Raw genomic sequence first — 22,762 nt, 5'->3', positions numbered from 1 at the left:
ATGCATTTCTATGCTTGGATAAATACAACTTAAAAAACACCTTATATAAAGCTTACAACATCTAAAAACGATCTCAACAACTCTTTATTAATTTCAACACTCTATAAATAAACGATATATTTGAAGAATAAAGATAGACAACGAGAAGGAAATCACTACTACTCTTCTAATCATTAACCAATCCTTGAGTTTTAGTTTGAAAACTTTGAACATTATTTGTGTTTTTTTAGATAACTTAAAAAGGTAAATTTGATTTGTATTGGTCTAGTGATTTCTCTTTTAATGAACAAATTTATGATTTTTTTAATATCATTTTCTTTGTAACTTGTTTGTTTAGTCAGAAATAAATGTAAATAATGTTGAAATTATTTAGTTAGAAGTCATTGCAATTAAAATAATAATTAATTTTTTATCCAACAGTGACAAAAACAAGTATACTTGATAGAATTTGTTCGTATTAATTAATAATTGAATGCAATATTGATTAATGAAGGAATTAATATAAAAGTATCCAACTTATATCTTTATCTTTATGGTCTTTTTTTTTCAATTGCATATTATTGAACTACTTTTTTAATTAAAGATGAGTCTGTCAAATTAATATCATATCTAACAATATATTATTCGACATTAAAATATTACCAAAAAAGTTGAAATTTTGAATACATAATTTAACCATATCCAACACATGTATTCACTTATCATCTATACTACACACATCGAAAGATCATATATCTTCTCAATTTTGATTAATCTAAACTAAATTTCTCATTAATTGAGTAGTTATAAAGTTTTTTTCTCTTATATTATCATTTTGAAAGAGTTATTAATCTCTCTCACAATTATTAAAGAAAAATTCTATTGATCTCACCTATTATTAATTTGTGTTTCTTATCTTTTATTTGTAACTCAAATATTGTCATTTTGATTTGAAACATTTATCTCCATTAAAGAACTTTGTTATAAGAAACAAAACATTAAGTGAATTTTAGATAGTGGAATGAAAAGGGAAGAAAAAGAGAAGAGAGATAATGAAAAATGGAATTATTTTATATAGAAGGAAAGTAAGTAAAAATAAGTAGAAAGTATGGTTGATGTAAATAGAAAAACAAACACTTAAGTGTTTGATTTATTTATTTTCTAAAATATTCTTAGGTATTTTTGTCAAGGTTAATTTTTAAATATGTATATCCTTTAATTAATCCAGGAAACAAAAATATATTGTCCAACATTCTTGTGTGGTTGTCATAACATAGAAAGTGCAGCCGAGAGAGGAGGCGGTGAAGTGAAAAGAGCAGGCGCGCTCCTGCAAAATGCAAATCCTTCTTTCATCTCTTTATTAACGCCACGTGTTAGAGAGTGTTGCCACGTGTCTCTTCCACAACCACACCCACAAAACTACTCCTAGCATCTTCTGGAACACCCTACCATAAATTCATCACTTTTTCAATTTTCAAAATTACTCTCTCTTCCTTGCTGTACACATTAATAAATCATATAACTATAAATAAACCAAAAACCACTCACTACTCATCTTCCACTTGTTCCATTCCCTCTTATCAAACATACTTGTAATATCATCATCACAATATGAACGGTGCCGCCGTCCTTGCAGAGGAAGAAACTCACGCCGCCGCCCGTTGTTCCACTCCCAACCGCTTAGACTGCCGTATACCGGCGGCGTTGGCACCCCCACCGCCCCCAAAGAAAAAGCCTTTTTCTTTTGGGAAGAAAAGACAGCCACCTAAAAGTGGTTACTTCCACCCACCTGATCTCGACCAGCTCTTCTCTCTTGTGCTGCCAACTACAACTGCTTTTAACTGACACTCTTCTCTAGTTCTCTTCCAAACCCAACTGTTTTTTTGGGGTTGTGTTTTGTATTGTGGAAAAGCTAATGTTGTTATATGTGACTGGTGTAAATATATAATATTTTTCCTTCTAGACTCTGTTGTCTGTTACTATGGTTGGGTTTGTACAGAACATGCACCACGCAGCCCCCTGAGTAGCTTGTTTAACTTCCCTAGTGATGGGATTTGTATTTATACATAGCTGAAATTTTCCTTATTTTGTACAACCTTAAACGGCTCTTTCTCCGTCATTCTCTTGTATGTTGCCAACATAATTCATGCAAGTTAGAAAATAAATAAATTTTGTATTTTAATCAAATGGGTAACTTTGGTTTACTTAGTAACTTTCATATTTATATTAATTATTAATTTAGTTTCTATACATTTATATATGTTTTTTTATATAGAAAATTGTAGTCTATTTTTTGTTAGCATTTTCTTTAAACGATTCAAGAATCATTGATTTTCAATTATGTAAGACGACACAGTAAATGATCTCCTAAACGAGTAACTTTCAATTCATCTTACTTGCTGAAGTGAGGAGAATCACAAGGGAAAATCACGTCAGTGAAAAATTACTTTTTTTTTTTTCTAGTGATGTTAATGTATTTATGGTTAACTTGGTAAAAAATGTGAAGAGAGATGGTTTGTGTGGTTTGAAACAGTTGTCAACCTGCCATAGGTGAGGTAAGTGATTGATTAATAGGACACGAGAAAGGTTTAGGAAGAAAGAAGTGAAGATGAAGTGTGGAATCGATTCTATGAAGTCAATTCTCTCACGTATTATCCTTTCTCATAACAACCAGAAATACATACATGATCCCAAATCGATCATCCTTTCTCATCACAATCGGATAATCGATTCTCTTTTCGATGAGAATTTCTCCTCTAAACCCCTACACTCATATAGACATATACACTCATATAGACATACACAGAGACCGTCTTCTCAATCCACCATTCTCTCTCTTTTAGAAAAATTTCACTCTGGCCAAAACTGAATGACGTGTCCTCTTTTTCTTCTAGATCTTCTTCTTCTGGATGATCTTTTCATTTTTTTCACTCAGTTTAGTTAGGTCTTATGAGTTGCAATTATTCGACAAGAATATTAGTGTCGAGCTGGAGAATTCAATGGAGAGTGTCATTGTAAAAAGTCATAGTAGTGTCATTGTCATAGGAAAAGGATGGTTCGACCAATATTTGTTCAAAATCTACATTTCGTGAAAATAAGGAATTGATGAACATGGATTGAACATGCGACCTTCAGATTACCTATTCTCTTCCAACTAAGCTATTAGCGCAAATCAAAGATGCCATCAACCAGAAACCAACATCCAACCAATAGTGTTGCAGAGTTGCATTAACCCCACATCCCCTCACAACAAATGGGCAGTGATAATAACCATATATGGCTAACAATGATTAAACTCGAAAAGCAGGCATCAACAACAAATTGAAATCCAAACCATATAACTAGTTGATGATGTTGTGTCCCAATGACAACAAGAGTATTTTGCAGATGAATTTTATCATTTAAGAAAAAGAAGACAAGAAACAGGAAACATAAATAAGGAAGGTTGCATCTTATCTAAAGAGGAAAGAGAAAAAACATAACAACTAACTCCTTTTAAGATAACAAAGTTGCCGCTTAAGATACTATCTATTATAGATTAATCACACCAAATGATGAAAATTCCTCAGAATTTTTTTATTGTTTTTCTTAGTTTGGTACCACTATAAAGGGTGAATTTTTACCAATTGTCAATCACTGCATCAAGTTTTCAACAATTATTCCTTTTTTGTTCAATAGAGATAACGGTAATTATTCCTAGAACTGGAATTGCATTTCTAGGATTCTTGAAAATGAAATTGTTGTGGTATAGGTGACAAAGAGATTGGAGAAGACGACGAGGTATTTCAAGCGTAACTTAGGGTTTTGGGGTCTGTTTGAGTAACTTAGGGTAACCTAGGTCACGTCATTATATTTTTTTTTTATTTACACATTCAAATATATCATACGTTTCACGTATACATCAAATTGTACAGGTCATTCAGTTTTGGCCACAGTGACATTTCCACCGTTATGTTTTTAACGCGTGAAGCAAAATGATCTTATTGAACATTTTTTAACGAAATATGGGATCTTACCCAACTTTTTTAAAAAGTAGAATCATTTTGAACCAAATCTCTAAAAGTAGAGACCAAATAATTTATTAAACTATAATAATATTAATAATAATAATAATAATAATAAATAATAATAATAATTTTAAATTCGCCAATGTTCTTCACTTTCATTCCAATAATAATATTATTAATAATGATAATATCCTTGTGAATTTTGTGTAACAAGAATTTCTGTGAATTTTTATTGAGTTAATATATTCTCTAAATTATGAATTTTCATTTTCATATATCATAACTTAAAACTCGTTTTTAAAATGTGTAACAAATAAATTTATGTTTAAATAATGTTTAATCAAAGATTCACGTGGCATGATAATATATATTTTTAAATAAGGTGAATTTCATTAATATAAATTTTTAAATAAAGTGAATTTCACTATTTAGTTTACGTGTCTATTTTATTTTATTTTTTAAATCATTTTAGAAAAAATGAATTAAATATTGGAAATGTTTCCCACAACTATCTTGAAACATTGTTTAAGCTTAGAAAGATCATCAATCTCCTCAATCTCCACCATGATCAGTCAACTCCTTCTATCATTGCAAACATCTTCACACCAAATTACGAGTTTCTTCTTTATCTTCATCAACCTGCAGACTCAAACCAAACCCAGAAACAGAACAACCCTAATTTCCAAATGAATCTTCTTCATCGCGATGCTCACCCGATTCGTTCAACCTCCATGGCACCACCCGTAAATCATTGCAAAGAACCAGAATCTGAATCCTGAGTCAGGAAAAATCCTCAAATTTGCGCAACATAAAGTTGCGAAATCCTTCATTGCGATCTTCTCCGTGCATGAACACCATCGTGTCACTCAGAACAACACAACACCTCGCACAAGCATAGTACCCCATAAGCCAACAAAATCCTACAAATAGAAAAGGACCACAGACCATTCGAGAAAATCAGAGAACATGAACCCTAATCGCAAAATCCAATCGCGATTCATCCTCAAGTAACCACTATGATGCACAGCCTCGTCACGACACAGAACGGGCCGCAAGCCAATCAGGTTGTTCATTTTCCTCACGTAAACACCTGAATTAGGTCATCATTTCTTCTAGCACCTCCATGATAACTCGTGGGAACATTCCATGTTTCTCCTTCGTAGTGCAAGCGAGCTTCCATTCCCCTAATCTGAAATCCTAATTTTGGGAGATGGGGAGTGCCCCATGGCATTCCCTCGACTGAATTAAACGATTTTTTTTTTAAAAATAAAATAGACACGTTTGACCAAATAAAAAAGTGAAGTCATTTAAAACACGTATATCACCATGTCACGTCAAACTAACATTAATACTGTTGGGCCTAATCTAACGGAAGAGTGTAATTCTTGCAATTATCACAAAATAAGAATCCAATTAAGACTTTAAAAAAGAAAAGGACCCATTTGGTATTCATATCCAAATAGGGACATGCTGAATGATTAAACCTTTAAATAAACAGGTCTATGTTTAAATGATTAATCATGATGCACATTAAAATATTAATCATGATGTATAGTAAACATGATGTCTAATCATGGTGTACATTAAACATGGTATCTCTGTAAATGATTAATTATGATATATAGTAAACATGATGTCATGACTTTTTTTATGAGGTAAAATTTAAAAAAAAAAAATAGGAATTTTGAAACATTGTGAAAGGAGCATGGAAGGAAAGAGTCCATAGTTCTTTAAGATTTTGTATCCTCAATCTGAGTTTAGGCCAACAAAAAGGATAGAAGAAATGGTAAAGGAAATGGAGTAATGCCTAGAGAAGTATTACAAGAGATTTGAGTTGAAAGGTCAATGATAATTTAGGAATTAGAGAGCAAGGTTCAAGCAACTTCCATCGAGCATAAAACTCGTAAACAGGATAAAGGAAATGGTGAATAGGAATATCATAGAAATTTTACAATTCATGAGGATGGCAAGTGAGCTTTGGAAGGATAAATTTTACAGTTCATGAGGATGGCAAGTGAGTTTTGCAAGGAAGAAAATCACGTACTCTTTTTTTTGTTAGGTTGTTACTTGAGGAATGACTAGCTCATAACCCATAACTTTTGGGTGTATTTATCCTTGAATAAAAGTGTACCATGATTATTATCCATTTTAATTTGACTAGTGTAAATATACTGTAAAAAATATTCTGTTTATTGAAAATTGAAATTATTTTGGAAAATACAGGAGTACATATAAAGTAAACATGTAACTCTTCTTTCAAGATTAGAAAAGAAAAAAAAAAAACTTAGTTAAAACAACTTAAAATTCGATAACTGAAAATCAGAACAAATAAGAAAAATAACATAAGGTTTTAACCTACATAATTTGATAATTACTCTAATACGAAAACTTAATTATTGTTACAATTATAAGGTTTACATTGTAATTTGATTCTTACAAATTTTTTTAATTTTATTTTTTTATGGTTATAAATAACAAATTCAATTTTATTTTAATAGAATTTTCACTATTCACATTTAAATTTATATCACATATATCTTTAAGGATGAAATTTTATTCTTACAATTTCTTTTTTAATTTTAATTTTCTGTATTTATAAATAACTACTTCAATTTTATTTTAATATAACTTTTACTACTTCCATTTAAATTTATATCACATATATCTTTAAGGATGAAATTTTATTCTTACAATTTCTTTTTTAATTTTAATTTTCTGTATTTATAAATAACTACTTCAATTTTATTTTAATAGAATTTTCAATATTCATATTTAAATTTATATTTTATATATCTTTAATATAACATCCCAATAATTATAGTTTTGAACTATAATATAATTATTACATCTTTAATATGATAGAACAGTCATAGAAACGAGGAATAAAAGTTTTCTTCAATTTTATATAAATTATCACTCAAATTTTAAACTTAATACAATCCAAACTTAAAACGATCAAAAACAAGGATCTCGTCCATATAAGCTAAACAGTAGTCGATCCTTTATCTAACGCATGTTCCACCAGCATCTCATCACCTTCTGCTCACACCCACCGGATGATCATCGTCGAGAGAAAACACACAACACAACAATAACAAAAAAAAAAAAAGAAGATAAAGAAGGGTGAGCTAATGCAACGAAAATAACATGGTATATTTAAATTTATAAATGATTTCTAACTTATAAGTCAAATCACTCAATACTACAATAAACATATCATAATCATCATAAACTCAACCCATTCATATAATCGTATGAATATCAAACTCTTGGCAGGTTTTACAGTTACGGTGGTACTTTACTCAGATACATCATATCCTACTCTGTCCCCCGAAGTGGATCTTCGGATATGGATGCACCTACTTGCTAGCTCAATTATCTTATCCTACTCTGTCCCCTAAACTGGATCTTCGGATATAAATACAACCACTGAAGCTACATCCTTCCTACTCTGTCCAACTTCTCAAGGTGGATCTTCGGTAAGGATTTCTCACTCTCCACCAAACTCTTGCTATGTTCAAATACATAATTTCACATCCAACATAATATAATACATTCAACATAGATTTCATATTCATTGAGTATTTTACAAAATAAAATCGGCAAAATATAATTTGTTTAATAAGAATTTAGTTAGAACACATCGAGTAGACTTCCAGGAAAGAGAGGTGTGTCACAATGGACAACTTAAATACCGAGTCTTTCCTAGCCAAAGTGTTCCTCAACTTGTTATTAACAAATTTCTTATTCACATATTCAAAACAACAACATATAATATTAACACAGAAATTCAAATAGTTATACAACAAGCACATAGGTTTTTCATTAACAATAATTGCACATAATTTCAAGACATGAATAGTTAAGCAAAAATATTGTATCACAATAAGCTCCCTTTACCTTTTTTCCAAACTTAGTTTCTTGATCAAAGGTTGTTCTCGGAAACCTTCTAGAATCTCTACTCTAAAATTTCTTCCCACTCTCCTTTCTAAATTTTTTTTTCCACTCCTTAATTTTTCTTCTTGGTGCAGAACTCTCATTTCTACCTTGGCTATTTATAGCCAAAAATTTTACTATTCAATTTTTTTTAATATTATTTATTATTTTAATATTATTTTAATAGTATTTTATTAATATTTTAACCACAACTTGCAAAAATCACTAGCAAATCTTATCCTCCCTTAACCATTGCAACGTAGTAATTCTTATCCCTTCATGAATTTATTTTTATTTATTTACTTTTTTTTCTTACAAAACCTTCTAAAATAGGTTTTCAAAATTTTGAACCCCGTCCTTTTAAAATTACTATAATTCTATACCATAATTTTTTTTAAATTTTTTTCTAATAAAAATTTTCTATTTAATTATATTTTCTATACATTAAAATTATTATTACTACTAATAATAATAATACTAATAAAATTTATCACTATTCATTAAAAAGAATATTTTTCATGAGTTTTACATTTAAGGATAAAATGATAATTATCTAATTTTATGCATTAAAATATTTTTTTAATATATTATACCTCTCATATCATATATAAAATTTCATCTTAAATTCACTAAAATTACATTGTTTTTAATCCAAATAATTTCATTTTTATTTCTTTTAAACTTACTCAAATTCACTTCTACAAATTATCTTCAAAGGGATTTGTTAGGATGTAATCAATTGTATTTTTTAATTATGTTAATCTTGATGTGTTGAACAAGATTATATTATCTTCATTTTTTACTTAAAAAAAAAATCAAAAAAGATTATATTATCTTCATTTTTTACTTAAAAAAAAACTCAAATGAATAAAAGAATATATAGAAATTTTATAACTTTAAATACAAGAATCAAATTATTAATTAAGTATTTTTCTTAATTAATATTTTATTTGATAGATACATTTTCACAGACATTTAAATAAAATAATTAAGAATCTTAATAGAGTAAAAAAATATAGAAATCATATAACTTTAAATATAACACCAAATTATTAAATTAAGTATTCTTTTGTCACATTTTTTTTTAAAATATAAGCATCAAATTATTCATTAAGTATTTTGTTTAATTGAAACATTGTACAATCAATTTTTTTATTATGTTAGCATTATTATTATTTAATTATGTTAACATTCACTTCTTCTATGTTAATGTTATTTTATGGAAGTGATAAAAAAAATAGAGTTTCAATTGAGAAAGAAAAATTTAAAAATTATATAATTTTAAATATTAGGATAAATTTAAATAAAAAATAAAATAAAATTAAAAATTTAAATATAAAAATCAAATTATTAATTAAATCTATATCTACTATCTATTTTATGTATCTATAAAAGTTATTATATACGTCTGAATCTGATTTATTTTATTTCGTGTATATCCTATTTTTATTCATTGCATTAACTAGCTCCTTTATTTTTTTCTTCCACTTTACATTACCAAACGGCAAACCATAGTTAAAATAAAATAAATAAAATAAATTTCGAGTTAAAGAATTTAAACAATAAAACGGATTGGTACGCGGAGAGTGTTGGGCTTTTTCGGCCTAATCTTGGTGGCTTATTCCTTCACCTCATAATTTTAATTGGTATCAAAATATATAATTTGAAATGTCTTTTATATTATTTCATAATTTTTCTCATTTAAAATTATATATTTAGAATAATTTTTTTATGTTCGAATTGCTTTTATATTTAAGTTTTAAATTATGTATTTTAAAATATATTTATATTTTGGACTGTATATTAAAAAATATACAAAATAAAATCATTAAATATTTTCAGAATATAATTTAAATCAAAAACAAAAAATAAAAATAATATTTGAATTACACAATATAAAATTAAAAATAAAAAATATTTATAATTAGAATATAAAATTTGTATTTCAGATTATATAGAAAATGAAAAGTTTATTCTGCAGCATGAAACTATAAGTTGCCCGTAGTTTGGAATGCGAACATCAAAAACTCGTGGGCGGGCCGTGCTAGCATAACAACATGTCTCTCGGGTTTGGTATTTCTTAATTATATATTTTCATGAATTTTTAATGATAATAAATAATATTTTTATTTTTTTTTAATTTATTTTATCATTGATCTTATCGGAATTTAGATTATTGACGCTTATATTAGGAAAATAATTTAAGATTTTTATAAATATAATGAATAAGAATAATTATATATGAAATGTTTATTTTTTTAAACAATGTTAATTATATTCATATAATCAATATCGACAATAAATTTATATTCTTATTAAAATAATAATTATTTCAAATATATAATAACTATGTAGTTAATGATAAAATATTTATAATACAATGTAACTAATAATAAATATATTAATATACATTGTCATAAATAATAACTATAATATAAAATTATCACTATTAATTATAATATGTAATATTCTTTAATAGACACATGTTGGTTTAATTTAGAATGAAGAGCGAATCTGATTGAAGTGTGGTTTTTAGTATGTATATTGTTCTGAATAGGAACAAAAATTATTATTATTATTATTTATTTTTAGGTGCTTAAACTTGCTTAGAATGGGAAGATAGTTGTTTTCAAATTGTTCTTATCTCTAATAAGAAGATAATTAGATTCCTAGTGAATAAATTTAATCTAAATAAAATATTAAACCTGAGTGGCCAAAAGAAGAAACGGAATATTGCATGCTGCTAACTTTATGACGTGGCTCGGGCTTTACATGTCATCATGCATTGTGTGTCCTTAATTTAAATTACATGTCTATTGATTGGGACCATTGATAAGATTTATATAATGGAAAAAATCCTTATTTTAGTAGATATATCTTAAAATACAATAAAAGAATATATTCATATACATCTTAGCCAATTGTTACAATAATGAAACAACTAGATTATTATAGTTTTTTAGTTTGTATTTAAGAAAAAAAAACTTGTCATCTTCTTTTCTATCGATTATTATTATAGATCCTGATATTTTGACAATTTTTTTTAACAACTTTTTGATAATAGGACACATTTTATTATTTTATTAGTCTGTTTGAATTTATGTTTAAAAAATCATTTGAAACAAGCCAATCACAAACTATCACGTATGTGTTATCAAAAAGTTAGAAAAAAAAAATATTGTTAAAAGTATTTTTTTCTATTATTATACACCAATCTAAATAAGTCTCCAATAATATCAGTAAAGTATAGGAATTGGAATATGTTGACGATTTTATAAAATATAAATTACAAAAGTAAAAAAATTAGACAACATCAACTATACTTATTAAACAATATTCAAATTGTTGTCCTCTATATAGAATCTAAGTCTAACATATCATATTAAGGCACTGAATTTATTAGGTTTCGATACGCTTTATTTTTAAGTTTTTTTATCTCCCACATAAAAGTCTAAATAAAACTTTACTTTGGAGAAAGATCGATTAAATAACACTATAAAATACTTAGAAAATGGGCAAACATATATACGCCAGTTAAACTATGAACACACATAAACATTTAAAAAAACATAAATTTTAAATTATATAAGTTTTTAAATAAGCTTTCCCCTCACTTATTTATCAAATAGGAGTAATTTGAGTTTGACCTACTATAAGTTCATAAGTTTTCATTCTTATTTGTCAATGCAATGGGAATGTATATTGGGTTTTCTTTTAAGCTTTAAACAGATTATATTATGTTTTATTATTATTATTATTGTATTGTCTTATCATCCAACAAGAATAATTGATTATCCAAATCTGGATTCGAAATAATCATTAATTTTAATAGAAATAATATTATTTATTGATAATTAATGAGTAAAATCTATTGATAACTTCATTATAATATTTATGAATATGTATCTCATGAAAAGAAATTAATTCTAAATAATACTTTTTATTATAATCTTATTGTGCAAAGTAACTAATTTGAAATTAGAAGCATCTTCTGCAAATACTCTTTCACAACTTTCAATGCTTTAAATATAAAGAATCTCAATGTCTTTTTCGAAATAATTATATTTAGGTAAAAGTCTCTTTAACATTTTTTTTTTGACAATTTTTTTACAACGCATACGTGACAGTTTGTGATTGATCCGTTTCAAATATTATTTTAGAATAAATTCAAACGAATCAATAGAATTATGACACATATCCTGTTGTCAAAAAGTTGTTAAAAAAGAGTTGATAAAATATCATTGTCCATTTACAATTTTATTTATTTATTTTTGTTAACACCCATATTAAAAATACACTAAAAAAAATTGACAACACAACTATTTTTTAGAAGAATATTATTCAAGATTTCATTAACTTGTTTTTGGTATTTTGTTTTTTATTTACGCACAAAAAGAATTAATTAGTTAAGTTGTATTAAATAAAAGGATTAAAAACATGAATGCAAAGTTATACTGTCATCAACCTGATTCACACTACAAAGCACAATCTATGTGCGAATTTTTCCTCTACACTCTTTCTTTCATATTGACTTCTGTCACCCCGATTCCCAGACATAAATACTCAGCTAGCTACTACTTCAAAACATAACCAAAGATCTGAACTTTGAGCCTCTCAGGTGAAGTTTTCAACCATGGGTCTTCACAGTGCTGCTTCTTTGGAAAACTAAGGTACTAGATTTCTGGTTTATATAAGTCTTCTCTTCTGTTATGTTTCTTTGATGTTCTTCTGCTCTGGTCCCAATTCAATCAATACACATACACATGTATATATGTATGTATGTCTCTACTTTGTGTGTATTTAGACTAATCTTGATTAGCCTTTTTCAATCAACTTTCGGTGCCGCTTAAAAAGCCTTGTCACCCGGGCTAAAAAATCTTAGATTTCAGCATATACATGGAGCTTGTTTTTGTCATTCAATAGTTTATTATTTCCTCCAATATATCTTCTCCTTGGATTCACTACTTACTGTAACATATATATACTCACTTCTTGAATCTCAGGGTCAATTGGAATTACTGATATCTTCAAACTTTTGGAGAAAAAGGTGAAGAACACAGTCAGTATCTGCGGGTGCAGCAACATCAAGATTCACACCTCCAAAGGACTTCACAAGTGCACATGTTCATACATATACATACTATGTGTTGGCTATGGAAGTTCCAATAAATAAGTGAGAATCTTGATGATGCTGCACCGGCAAATAAATGGCTAGAATTTCCGATTCAGATCAAAGGAGGCATACAGTGAGGAAGTCAATTATCAATCCAGGTGAATGTAACTTTTGGATCTTATATAGGGAATTGCTATTGTATATGTTATTCATCATTCTGCATGCTTTTGTTAGTGTTTGTTGTAAAACAAGATAGGATTCTTCCAACTTGTCCACTTACTGGATAAAGAAACGAAAAAAAATTATGAATTTCATCATGAGTGTGGTCATGTCGTCTCTGTTTATATATAAATATATTGTGTATAGTACTGTTTTCCTTTAGTCTGAAAGTTAGTGTGTTTTTTCTCTAGAAAATATGGGTGGTATTTGACATTAGTACATAGTACATTCAGTTTGGCTTCTGTGTAACCTACTTTTGACATGTTCTTCTTAAGACATGAATTAAGGTACTCTATCTATCTGTATATATATATAAAAAAGCCTAAGCTAGCTATATACTATAAGGGTACTTACAATCGCGAAGGTATCCCTTGGGAAACTCAATCTCGCTAGTTTAACGAAGCTAAAAAGACTTTATAATTATTTGATTCATTGTTTAAAGATTGTTACACCATCTAGATTTCGCATCTCATGATGAATTGTTAAATATTGTTTGATCAAATTCTTTGGGTCTTCGAGTAGAAAGATGGTGCTTCCCTCGATGGGTATGAATCCACCACAAGAGAACATACGTATATTGGAAAATTTGAAAGTGGAGCTGATAATCCAAGTTGGCTTCTTTACGTGGAAGTCAAATAATTACTATATTTAGTTTTGAAAGTATGTGTAGAATTAGAACTATGTCTAGTAGAATTGATTAGATGATATAAAATTTTAAAAAGAAAAAAAGTTAGCATACACTAATTTCTCTATATTGGATTGTTTGGGTACACATATATGGGGAGAAGATAAATAAACTTTTTTGGGTATGCTTCTTGAAGTTGTATTTTTCTTGTGGACTGATCATAAATAATGCATCGGGTTTCACATGGACCGCTATAATGAGGAAGAACACTGAGGAGTGTGTGGTGTATTAGAAAGTGATTTTTAAGTCTAACTCAACTCTACCTAAGATAAGATTTGCATCCAGTTATATATTATAAATTGACCTAATCTCTAGTCGATGTGGGACTTCCAACACACTTCTTTTACGCTGAGGTATAGACATCTTGAGTGTTGAGAGTAGAATTAATGGGTGGTCCAATAGTGACCCGATAGCAATAGTGACCCGATAGCAGGTGGAACAGAAATGTCCATATAGATCTCGCTAGGATAGGCTCTAACCATAACTCTGATACCATATTAGAAAGTGGTTTTTAACATGGTATGACAGCCATGGTTAGAGCCTATCCTAACGAGATCTATGTGGCATTCCATTCCACCCGTTATCGAGACGCTATCGGACCATCCATTTCTACTCTCACGCTCGAGAAGTCTATACCTCGACATGAAGGGGTATGTTAAAAATTCCACATCCACTAGAGATAAGAGTAATTTATAATATATAAGTAGATGCAACCTCACATTATAAGTTGATTTTGTAGAATTGAGTTAAGTTTAAACCCAGTTTTTAATACGGTGCAAAGGAGCTTCGCATGAGCATGGCATGGTGAGGTGAAGCCTCACGAGTCAAGGAGTGCGCAGGAAATCGTCTTCATTTCTCTATTATGCTACTTTTAATAATGGTTTTTTAGAAATTATTGTTAAAACCTTCATTAAAATTACAAAGATGTTACATGACGACATTTGTTAGTTAATCATTCTTCATATTTGGCATGAAGAAAGTCTCTTTTTGAACTACCGAGTTGAAATAGTAAAGCTTATAAATGAGAGTTATTCACATATGGAAATAAAATAAATAGTTATTTAAATTATTTGAGAATTATGGTTGAGAGTGGGGTTGGCCTCAATTAATTGGTATAAGAAATAATCTCCATTCTTGTCCCTGTGTTGTTATTGACTAGAGTTTATAAATGTAGTTTGATGAACTCAGCGTAAAAAGAGTATGATATAAAGAATGAACTAGCGTCTCACTTATTCTGGGAAGTAAAAAAGCGTAGTGAAACTTTGATTTAAGTAGCATTAACCCTTATATTGGTCCTGAGCCTAAAAGGGATCTGATCTGAGTAACAAACAACACATGTGGGAGTGAAGGCACTTTCATTGTGATCTTAACTGAGAGTGTATGTAAATCTATTTCCAATTTAGGAAATACATCATGCACGTGTAAATATGCATGCTTGCATTGCATGGAGAGGATTTTGTTTTCTCCTTTTGGCTGGGGCAAGATGAAAACTGAAATGTTTAGCAGCCTATATTGTAATAAGAATATAGCAGCACAATGTATATAAGGTCATTAAAGGAGTTATGGTATATGTGGAAAAGAAAAAACATCAAACAAAAGCTGGTCTTGTTTCTATCATAAGGACCGTCTGTCATAAAGTGTGAAACTTTAGAAGGTAGATATGGAACATATAAAATATGGATTTTAGTTTTTCTCTCATGTATTGTCTTCAAAATCAGGCTAAGATGCATGGTCACAAAGGTCAAGTATATGTAAGGAGCATTGGCATACAGGTAAGAATTTTAACCCTAATTCTATTTTACACATTTACATATGTAATGAAGAACTTTGCAACATTAAAAGAAGCAAGAAAGTGGAGGAGGAGAGCCCCACTACTTAAGGTACTTCAATCCTTTGAAAACAAGAGGTAAGCCTAAAGACAATATATAAGTATTTATACAAAAGTCATGTATTAGTATCCTCTGTCATTTGCATTATTGTCTAAATGATAAATTACGATGAAACTTAAATCTGCATGTTATCTTAGTTAGTCTTGGGACACATGGCCACAAATAAAAACAAGAAAGAAAGGATAAAAAAACAGTATAGTATAATAGTACACGTCACTTTGGCCCTGATGATTTGGTTGCCAAATTGAAATTCACAATATTAGTCCCTTGACCCACAATGGTTGAGTAGGCACTGTTGTTACAGACAGAGTCATAATGTATATATGCATATATAAATATAAATATATTTATATATATGCATATGTATGTGTGTGGTAAGAGCTCCCCCACCTGACCATCCTTGTGCAGCTCACATGTCTGCATGTGGAATCTCCATTCCTCATATTCTCCCCGGCCGACATGGCCAGCAAAACCATTGTGAAAACCAAAACACCTCAATCAGAAATTTCAACATTTTGGCATTAAAAATTGAGGAATTCATGTTTCGAGAGCCATGCCATTATCTCGAGTTATAATTGTGTGGTTGTTGTTTTCCACTTTAGCTGCATTTTCAATCTTAAGGTTGTTCACATATGTATACACTTCTCACCTATACCTACCTATAACATTCCTACATAACATACATAAACAAAATTTTACTCCACTCAGAATTTAATTTCCTTAAAAACATTTTAGGAAATTATATTTCTTTCATGTCTGATGATTTGAGAATACCATTTTTTTTTTCAACAAACTAGATAACTACTCATGTTGAAGCTTATTTAGAAGTTTTTAAAAAATAGTTATTTATTTTTTATGATTCACAAATACCAAACACATAAAAACTTGATTTCATCAAATATTTTTTGTCAATCGATTCTATATGAATTATTATGTTGGGTCTAAGGTTAATTACTATCTACTTGATCGGTCTATCTATTATGAATAAATTGTATCAATCCTTTGAAAACTAAACCTGTAGAGATAAATTATGTTTTAATTATTAAAAAATTGTGTACTGAATAGCAATTATGATGGATGGAGTGATAAATATATTAGATAGAAGAAAAACATTATTACTTTTATTAACAAAAATTAGAGGATATAAATATATGCATTTAAACCAACCACAGCACCCCACGTGACATAATGTTTGACCATCCACATCATCTTTTGACCAACACTAATTAGTAATTACGACAAGTTGATTGCAGTGCTGTATGTTATGTTTGAATAATTAATTTGACTGCATTAATAATTAATAATTTCACTAGATATGAAAATTTTACTACAAAAACAACAAGAACGCTGAATTTGTGGTGTACCCAGAGAGACAGGGTCCTCAGAAAACAACGTCACAGGCTCCAAATTTATGCGTACGTGCCATGAAAAAGAAGCAAAATACTTGGTTCACATTCACTCTGAATAGACACACCTAAAAATTATGCTCCATCTACTTTTTACTCTAATTTTGCTTACCAATGATAATCATATACTTACATGCATGTGATTGCAAAGTTTTTTGACCAGTCAAATAATCTTCAAAAAAGCTTCTTTCCAAATCATTAGATTCCTTCTTCATACCCTTCCTTTTTCAAATTTCATCTTCCTTTTCTTTTTCTCAAAAATGATTAACAAAATCACATATTTTAACTGCACTGTGTATACTGCAGTACTAAGAGCGGCCACATCTAATAAAGTATTAATACAAAATGAATAACAGATCAATTCCCTCACATGACAATAACTTTCAACATTTTAAATTCAGCATCCAAAAATATTTTTTCACTATTCTAACTACTGCCCTACCTACGTACGTAGTTGCAATACCAATACCATGTGCCTATGAATTCAGTCCTGTAATCAATAAATAAATAACTTTAAGAGAAAAATAATAAGGTGTTCTTCAAACAATTCTGGTTTTTTTTTTTCAACGGACAAAAATAAGAAAATATATCTCATAAAGGGAGAAAAAAAGATGCTTTAGCACCGAATCCATGGACATGAAACAGAGTAAAGTGGTGTGTTATTTCGATAATCATAAGATTGACCACCTTATCAGACACTTGTCAATAAATTATCTTTTCTCATTTCCCACATATGAGGTCTTAGAAAAGTGTTGGAAAAATTCTGATAAGACAAATTAGACTTAAACTTAACTTTTTGAAAATTGAAAACTAGTTTCTGTAGTGACAATTGAGAAACAAGAGTCACTGGTCTCGTAATGTACTCATCAAGCCTTATAATTAAAACAGAGTTTTGGACTACCAAGGAGATGCAGAGTACTGTCATCCATGTGCACATTTTTCCGCTGAAGGAAAAGCATCTTCAACTGCAAATTAGGCACACTCTAAAAATCAGCATAAGTAGAAGGCTCCACCGAAATAAAAACTTAGGATGCTTGCAACTGTTTCTTTGAACAAATCAAAAACAGTGAAAAATATCAGAAAAATCAGAAAGAAAAAAAAAATACACTGGAAGAGTATAACAGGCACAAGACATACAATCCTCCACATGAGAACCAGCTAACGTTTTGTCTACAGGGGAAGATTTTAATAAGTGACTGCCCATTTTGGAACCGTACAAGATGTGTGTCTCCAAAGAGAATCATAGCATATCCGAGGCGATTTCCATGGACAGGGTTTCATGAATTAGCCCCACCACAGTGAAAAATGGTAAATTTTTTTAAGACAAGTTGGTGTAACATAAAATGTTGTTGTTATATTTATTTGTATGTATGAGCAATGGTAAGTGGATATGTATGGTATAAGGCTATATATATAAACAAAGTGCTGTGGTGAGCATGACCTACTAGCAAACACTGATGATCTCTTAGAAGCCTTACATATATACAGTCCCACAGTGACTTTCTTCTCTCTTATCACAATCTCAATTTCCTCTTCTTCTTACAGACAAAGGATAAGGCTCATAGTGACAGTCACAGTCACATTCACTGTTCCTCTGCTTGTGATGGACGAAAAGAGAAAGGCATCAAAGAAGGACACAGCTTCCAGCAGCCAAGCCTCTTCTTCATCAAGGTCATTATTCTCAAGGAGTACCTCTACTTCAAACGCACCTCTCCTTAGAAGCTTCTCCCAGAAGAATTCTTCGTCTTCTTCTTCCAAATGCAACAACAATCTTCCTCGGAGCTTCTCACAGAAGAACCCTTCCATCGGTCGGAAATGCACCAATATAGCTAAAGAACAGAAAGCACGTTTTTACATAATGAGAAGGTGTGTGGCCATGTTAGTTTGCTGGCACAAGCATGGGGATTCATGAACTGCAAAAGTGCACAGATCTTGTACTCCGTTTTTATGGTTCCAACTTGCACAATTTTTTTGTTTCTGATCCATGAGATCCTTTTTTGGTCATCTTTCAAATACTATAGATTCCATTGTAATTACAAGTTAACTGAGGTGATTTACACATTGCTGCAAATATGTACATCAACTGGACTCCAGATTCATGTTTCCCTCCCACCTTTGATTTTGTCTGTCTCTTACTTTGTTTAAAACAAACTGCTAATCAAAACTTTCATCTTTTGAATCATGTCCTTGTCTCAGATTCGGTTTTGAGTATTTCAAATGGCTACAATTTGGATCTGCATTGAAAACATTCATTCATTCTTCTTTTCCCGTTTATGCAACTTACCAGAACTTAGGTTGTTCTTTCTTTATTTGTTTTTGTTTTTGAATTTGATGGCAGTATGATTGTGAAGTTGGAATCTCCCTTCTTCCAATCTGTCCCCACTCATCTTAGTTAATTTTTCATCAGTTAGGTCCTATTATGTCAGTTCCAAGATTTAACCTTTCACCACCATGTCAAATAGCCTTTTCATTACAATATTATTATTTCTTATTAGTTAATATTTATAATGTGAGTATAATTTATTAAATAAAAGATACAAGTACAGAATTTTGTATTTTAAATAGTGTTCAAATAAAAAAAACTGTGAATGAAGCTTCTCGTAAATAAAGTGTTCAGAAATTAGAGTTACTGTTGTATTTTTTAACCCTATCCGGGGAATTTAAGAACTCGTGAATTCAAATTTGTGCATATTATACTTATTTAATTGATAATATATATATATATATATATATATATATATATATATATATATATTTTGGTCACATATTTTTTTCTTTTTGCTATGGTTTACCATTTTTTTGAAAACATATTGTTCTAGACTTCATGACTATATCCTATTTTCATTAGCTTATGTATCAACTAAAACTAAATTCGGTTCTATTTATTTACTTGATTTTATTTTAATTTAATTTTTTCACTATTAAATTTGAATTACAAATCTTGATTCCTAGCTACTAAAATGTATGTAACATATCATTACTCTGAAATTAAACTAATATTGGTAGTTTTGAAAATTTTCAACTGTTTTTAAATATTTTTAACTGCAGTAAAAAATAGTTGCAGCTAATTAAGAGAGATTAAAAGCATATCCTATTAAATTAAAAGTTCTTAAGTTTTAAAACATTTTAAAATTTGAAAATAATAATAACCAAATATAATCTCAACACAGTGACAACTTTAGTAGCTGTCACTATAATCAAAATAGCAATTTAAAAATTATTAATTTATAAAAATTATAATAGAATTTATTATTATTTTTTACTTTGCTAAAAATTTTAGTATAATTTTGTATAATTTAAACTTTTTAAAAACTATTATTTTGGAACAACTGTAGTACTTTTTACACATAAAATAATAAATATAAAAATTTAAAATGTAAAATATTATTGTGTATAATCAAACAAATTAATCTATAATGTTTTACTATTCTTTATACTATATATTCTTTAGTAACGTAAAACTAAATATTTACAACATTACATAATATATAATATGATTTGAATTTTATTATATATATTTTAAATTGTTAAATTAAAATAATTATAATAAATATTTAACTTAAAGTAAATGAATAACCTATTATATTAGTAAGTAAATAATTTTTGATAATTATTATACAAAAATTATGATTTTTTTTGTTAAATATTTTCATAAGTAGTAAAACAAAAACTATTTTAATTTTCAAAATGCAAGTAAAAGTTATTAAGATATAAGCTTTTATGATAATATTCTTATATAATATGCATAGAAAAAAAATTGTAAGTAAAATTAATTCTTAAATTTATGAATATTTTAAAGGATTCTAAAATTAATTAATAGAAATATAACATTTTTATTAATATGAAAGTCACTATTAATAATATCAAGAGATACATATTTATATTCATTAAAGAAAAAGAAATTAAAAACAAATTTTGATATCTCAATTATAATAATAATATAAAATTTATAAATAGTTTTTCATCACACAAGTTTTAGTTAAGTCAACTTTTTTGGTAATTAATAGTGAAATGAATTTTTGATTGTTGGGATTTGATTCTACATTTCTAGAAATGGTACATGACAAGGTTAATGGTAAATTTTTTGTTAGATGTCGAAGGTTGTGTAGTAGAATTCTCCTTCAAACATTGTTCTATATCAGACACTGTACCTGAATTTTGATGTTGACATGAGTCTTTATCTCTTTGTCACTTTGTTTGATGTTATAACATGTGACTTGTTGGATTGCATGTAATTCGATTTTAACCTAAGATGAAAGCTGAGGATTTCTAGAAAAAATATCCATTGCATTTATTTTGTCTTATATCTGGAGTTAGATGGAATCTATAAGTTTCTAAGTTTGTCTCTGAACACTCAACTTTTCATTTATCTTTTCCCTTTATTGTCCCAACTCAAACTCTTTCAGCTTTACCAATTTTTTTATTGGTTCATTACCATCAAATATATCAATATGGTTAGAAATATTCTTTAGTATTTTTTTTTCTTTTTAATTTTGAGATGTATTTCTTTTAATATTCAAATAGTTCGATATATGTTTTTTTAATTTAAAGATGTATTATTATTTAGATTTGTTAAACATCTTATACTTTAATTTATTTTTGTTAATTATACTTGATTCTTAATTATGCTCTCAATTAGGATTATTGTGTTAGTACTATGATGATATCTTTATTAATATAATTAGGATGAAAATGTTTTTACCTATATGTTAACGAGATAATCTTAGTCTATTATGATACAATTAAAAAGTAATTATAACAATTTTCAGAAAACCTAGTGTTAATGGTCATAAGTAGTACTCAAAAGAAGGTAGAATAATAGAATCATTTGAACCTGGGATTTTGCATTTTAAATGGGCTCCGTCTTATATTGTTTATACTGGGCCCAGATTACTAGCGGTGGTTTGTAATATATTATACATTATAGTTGCAAAGCATAATCTATCTAATTATGCACAGGAACAAATTTGGCTCTGTATGCTAAGTGTAAAAACTTTTTTTTTCTTATTATATTATTTTATTATCTTACTTGTTTGTATGGAATATGATTTTTTGTTATTAACATAAAATGATATCATTTTATCATTAATGGAAGATCACAATTATGGTTAATGAAAACATATTGATAAACACATTTTGAAATAAAACACTCAATTATTATTATAATGTAACTTTTATATTAATCATAAAGTCTCGCTTTATTTATTAATAAATACAACTAAAGTAAATATCAATCATATTATTTTATTAACAAAAAATAAACTACATAAAATTAATTAATAAAATTGAAATTTTTAAGCACTCTACAAAAGAAAAAAGAGAGTAAATACTCAATTAAAAATATGCAAGTTTAACTTAATTAAACCTTTGTTTAAAAGTATGTTTTTAGTCTTTGTATTTTTTTTTAATTTGTCTTTAACATATGTAATGTACTATATTTTTTAATACTTGTATTTACTAACAATAATTATGATTTCTGGAGTGTGTAATTAAATTTAAAATAAAATTGGGGAACGAATTGCGTGTAA

The 22,762-nt window shown here is 28.3% G+C and overlaps 2 protein-coding genes across 3 annotated transcripts; both read left to right on the top strand.

Annotated features, from left to right (window-relative positions):
• The first annotated feature begins 1,512 nt into the window (after window positions 1–1,512).
• LOC111241473 (cyclin-dependent protein kinase inhibitor SMR5-like) lies at window positions 1,513–2,166 on the top strand. The gene has a single exon (XM_022779625.1). The coding sequence runs from the start codon at window positions 1,591–1,593 to the stop codon at window positions 1,822–1,824; it is 234 nt and encodes a 77-aa protein (XP_022635346.1). The 5' UTR covers window positions 1,513–1,590; the 3' UTR covers window positions 1,825–2,166.
• A 16,099-nt stretch (window positions 2,167–18,265) lies between these two features.
• LOC106759059 (vitellogenin-2) lies at window positions 18,266–19,339 on the top strand. Of its 2 annotated transcripts, XM_014642072.2 has the most exons (2): window positions 18,266–18,542; window positions 18,780–19,339. In XM_014642072.2, the coding sequence occupies exon 2, from the start codon at window positions 18,838–18,840 to the stop codon at window positions 19,144–19,146; it is 309 nt and encodes a 102-aa protein (XP_014497558.1). In that variant the 5' UTR covers window positions 18,266–18,542; window positions 18,780–18,837; the 3' UTR covers window positions 19,147–19,339. The 2 variants fall into 2 exon arrangements, with proteins under 2 accessions (XP_014497558.1, XP_022635232.1); XM_022779511.1 differs by lacking the exon at window positions 18,266–18,542 and having other exon boundaries at window positions 18,652–19,339.
• The last annotated feature ends 3,423 nt before the right edge of the window (window positions 19,340–22,762 follow it).

This window comes from Vigna radiata, chromosome 4 (assembly GCF_000741045.1).
Source record: "Vigna radiata var. radiata cultivar VC1973A chromosome 4, Vradiata_ver6, whole genome shotgun sequence".
In the NCBI taxonomy this organism is placed as follows: Eukaryota; Viridiplantae; Streptophyta; class Magnoliopsida; order Fabales; family Fabaceae; genus Vigna; species Vigna radiata.
Note: the sequence above shows the minus strand (reverse complement) of the source record. Positions and strands in the feature narration are given on the sequence as shown.

Excerpts from the sequence above, each read along its gene's own strand:
- LOC106759059 (XM_014642072.2), top strand. The coding sequence starts at position 18,838 with ATGGACGAAAAGAGAAAGGCATCAAAGAAGGACACAGCTTCCAGCAGC.
- LOC111241473 (XM_022779625.1), top strand. The coding sequence starts at position 1,591 with ATGAACGGTGCCGCCGTCCTTGCAGAGGAAGAAACTCACGCCGCCGCC.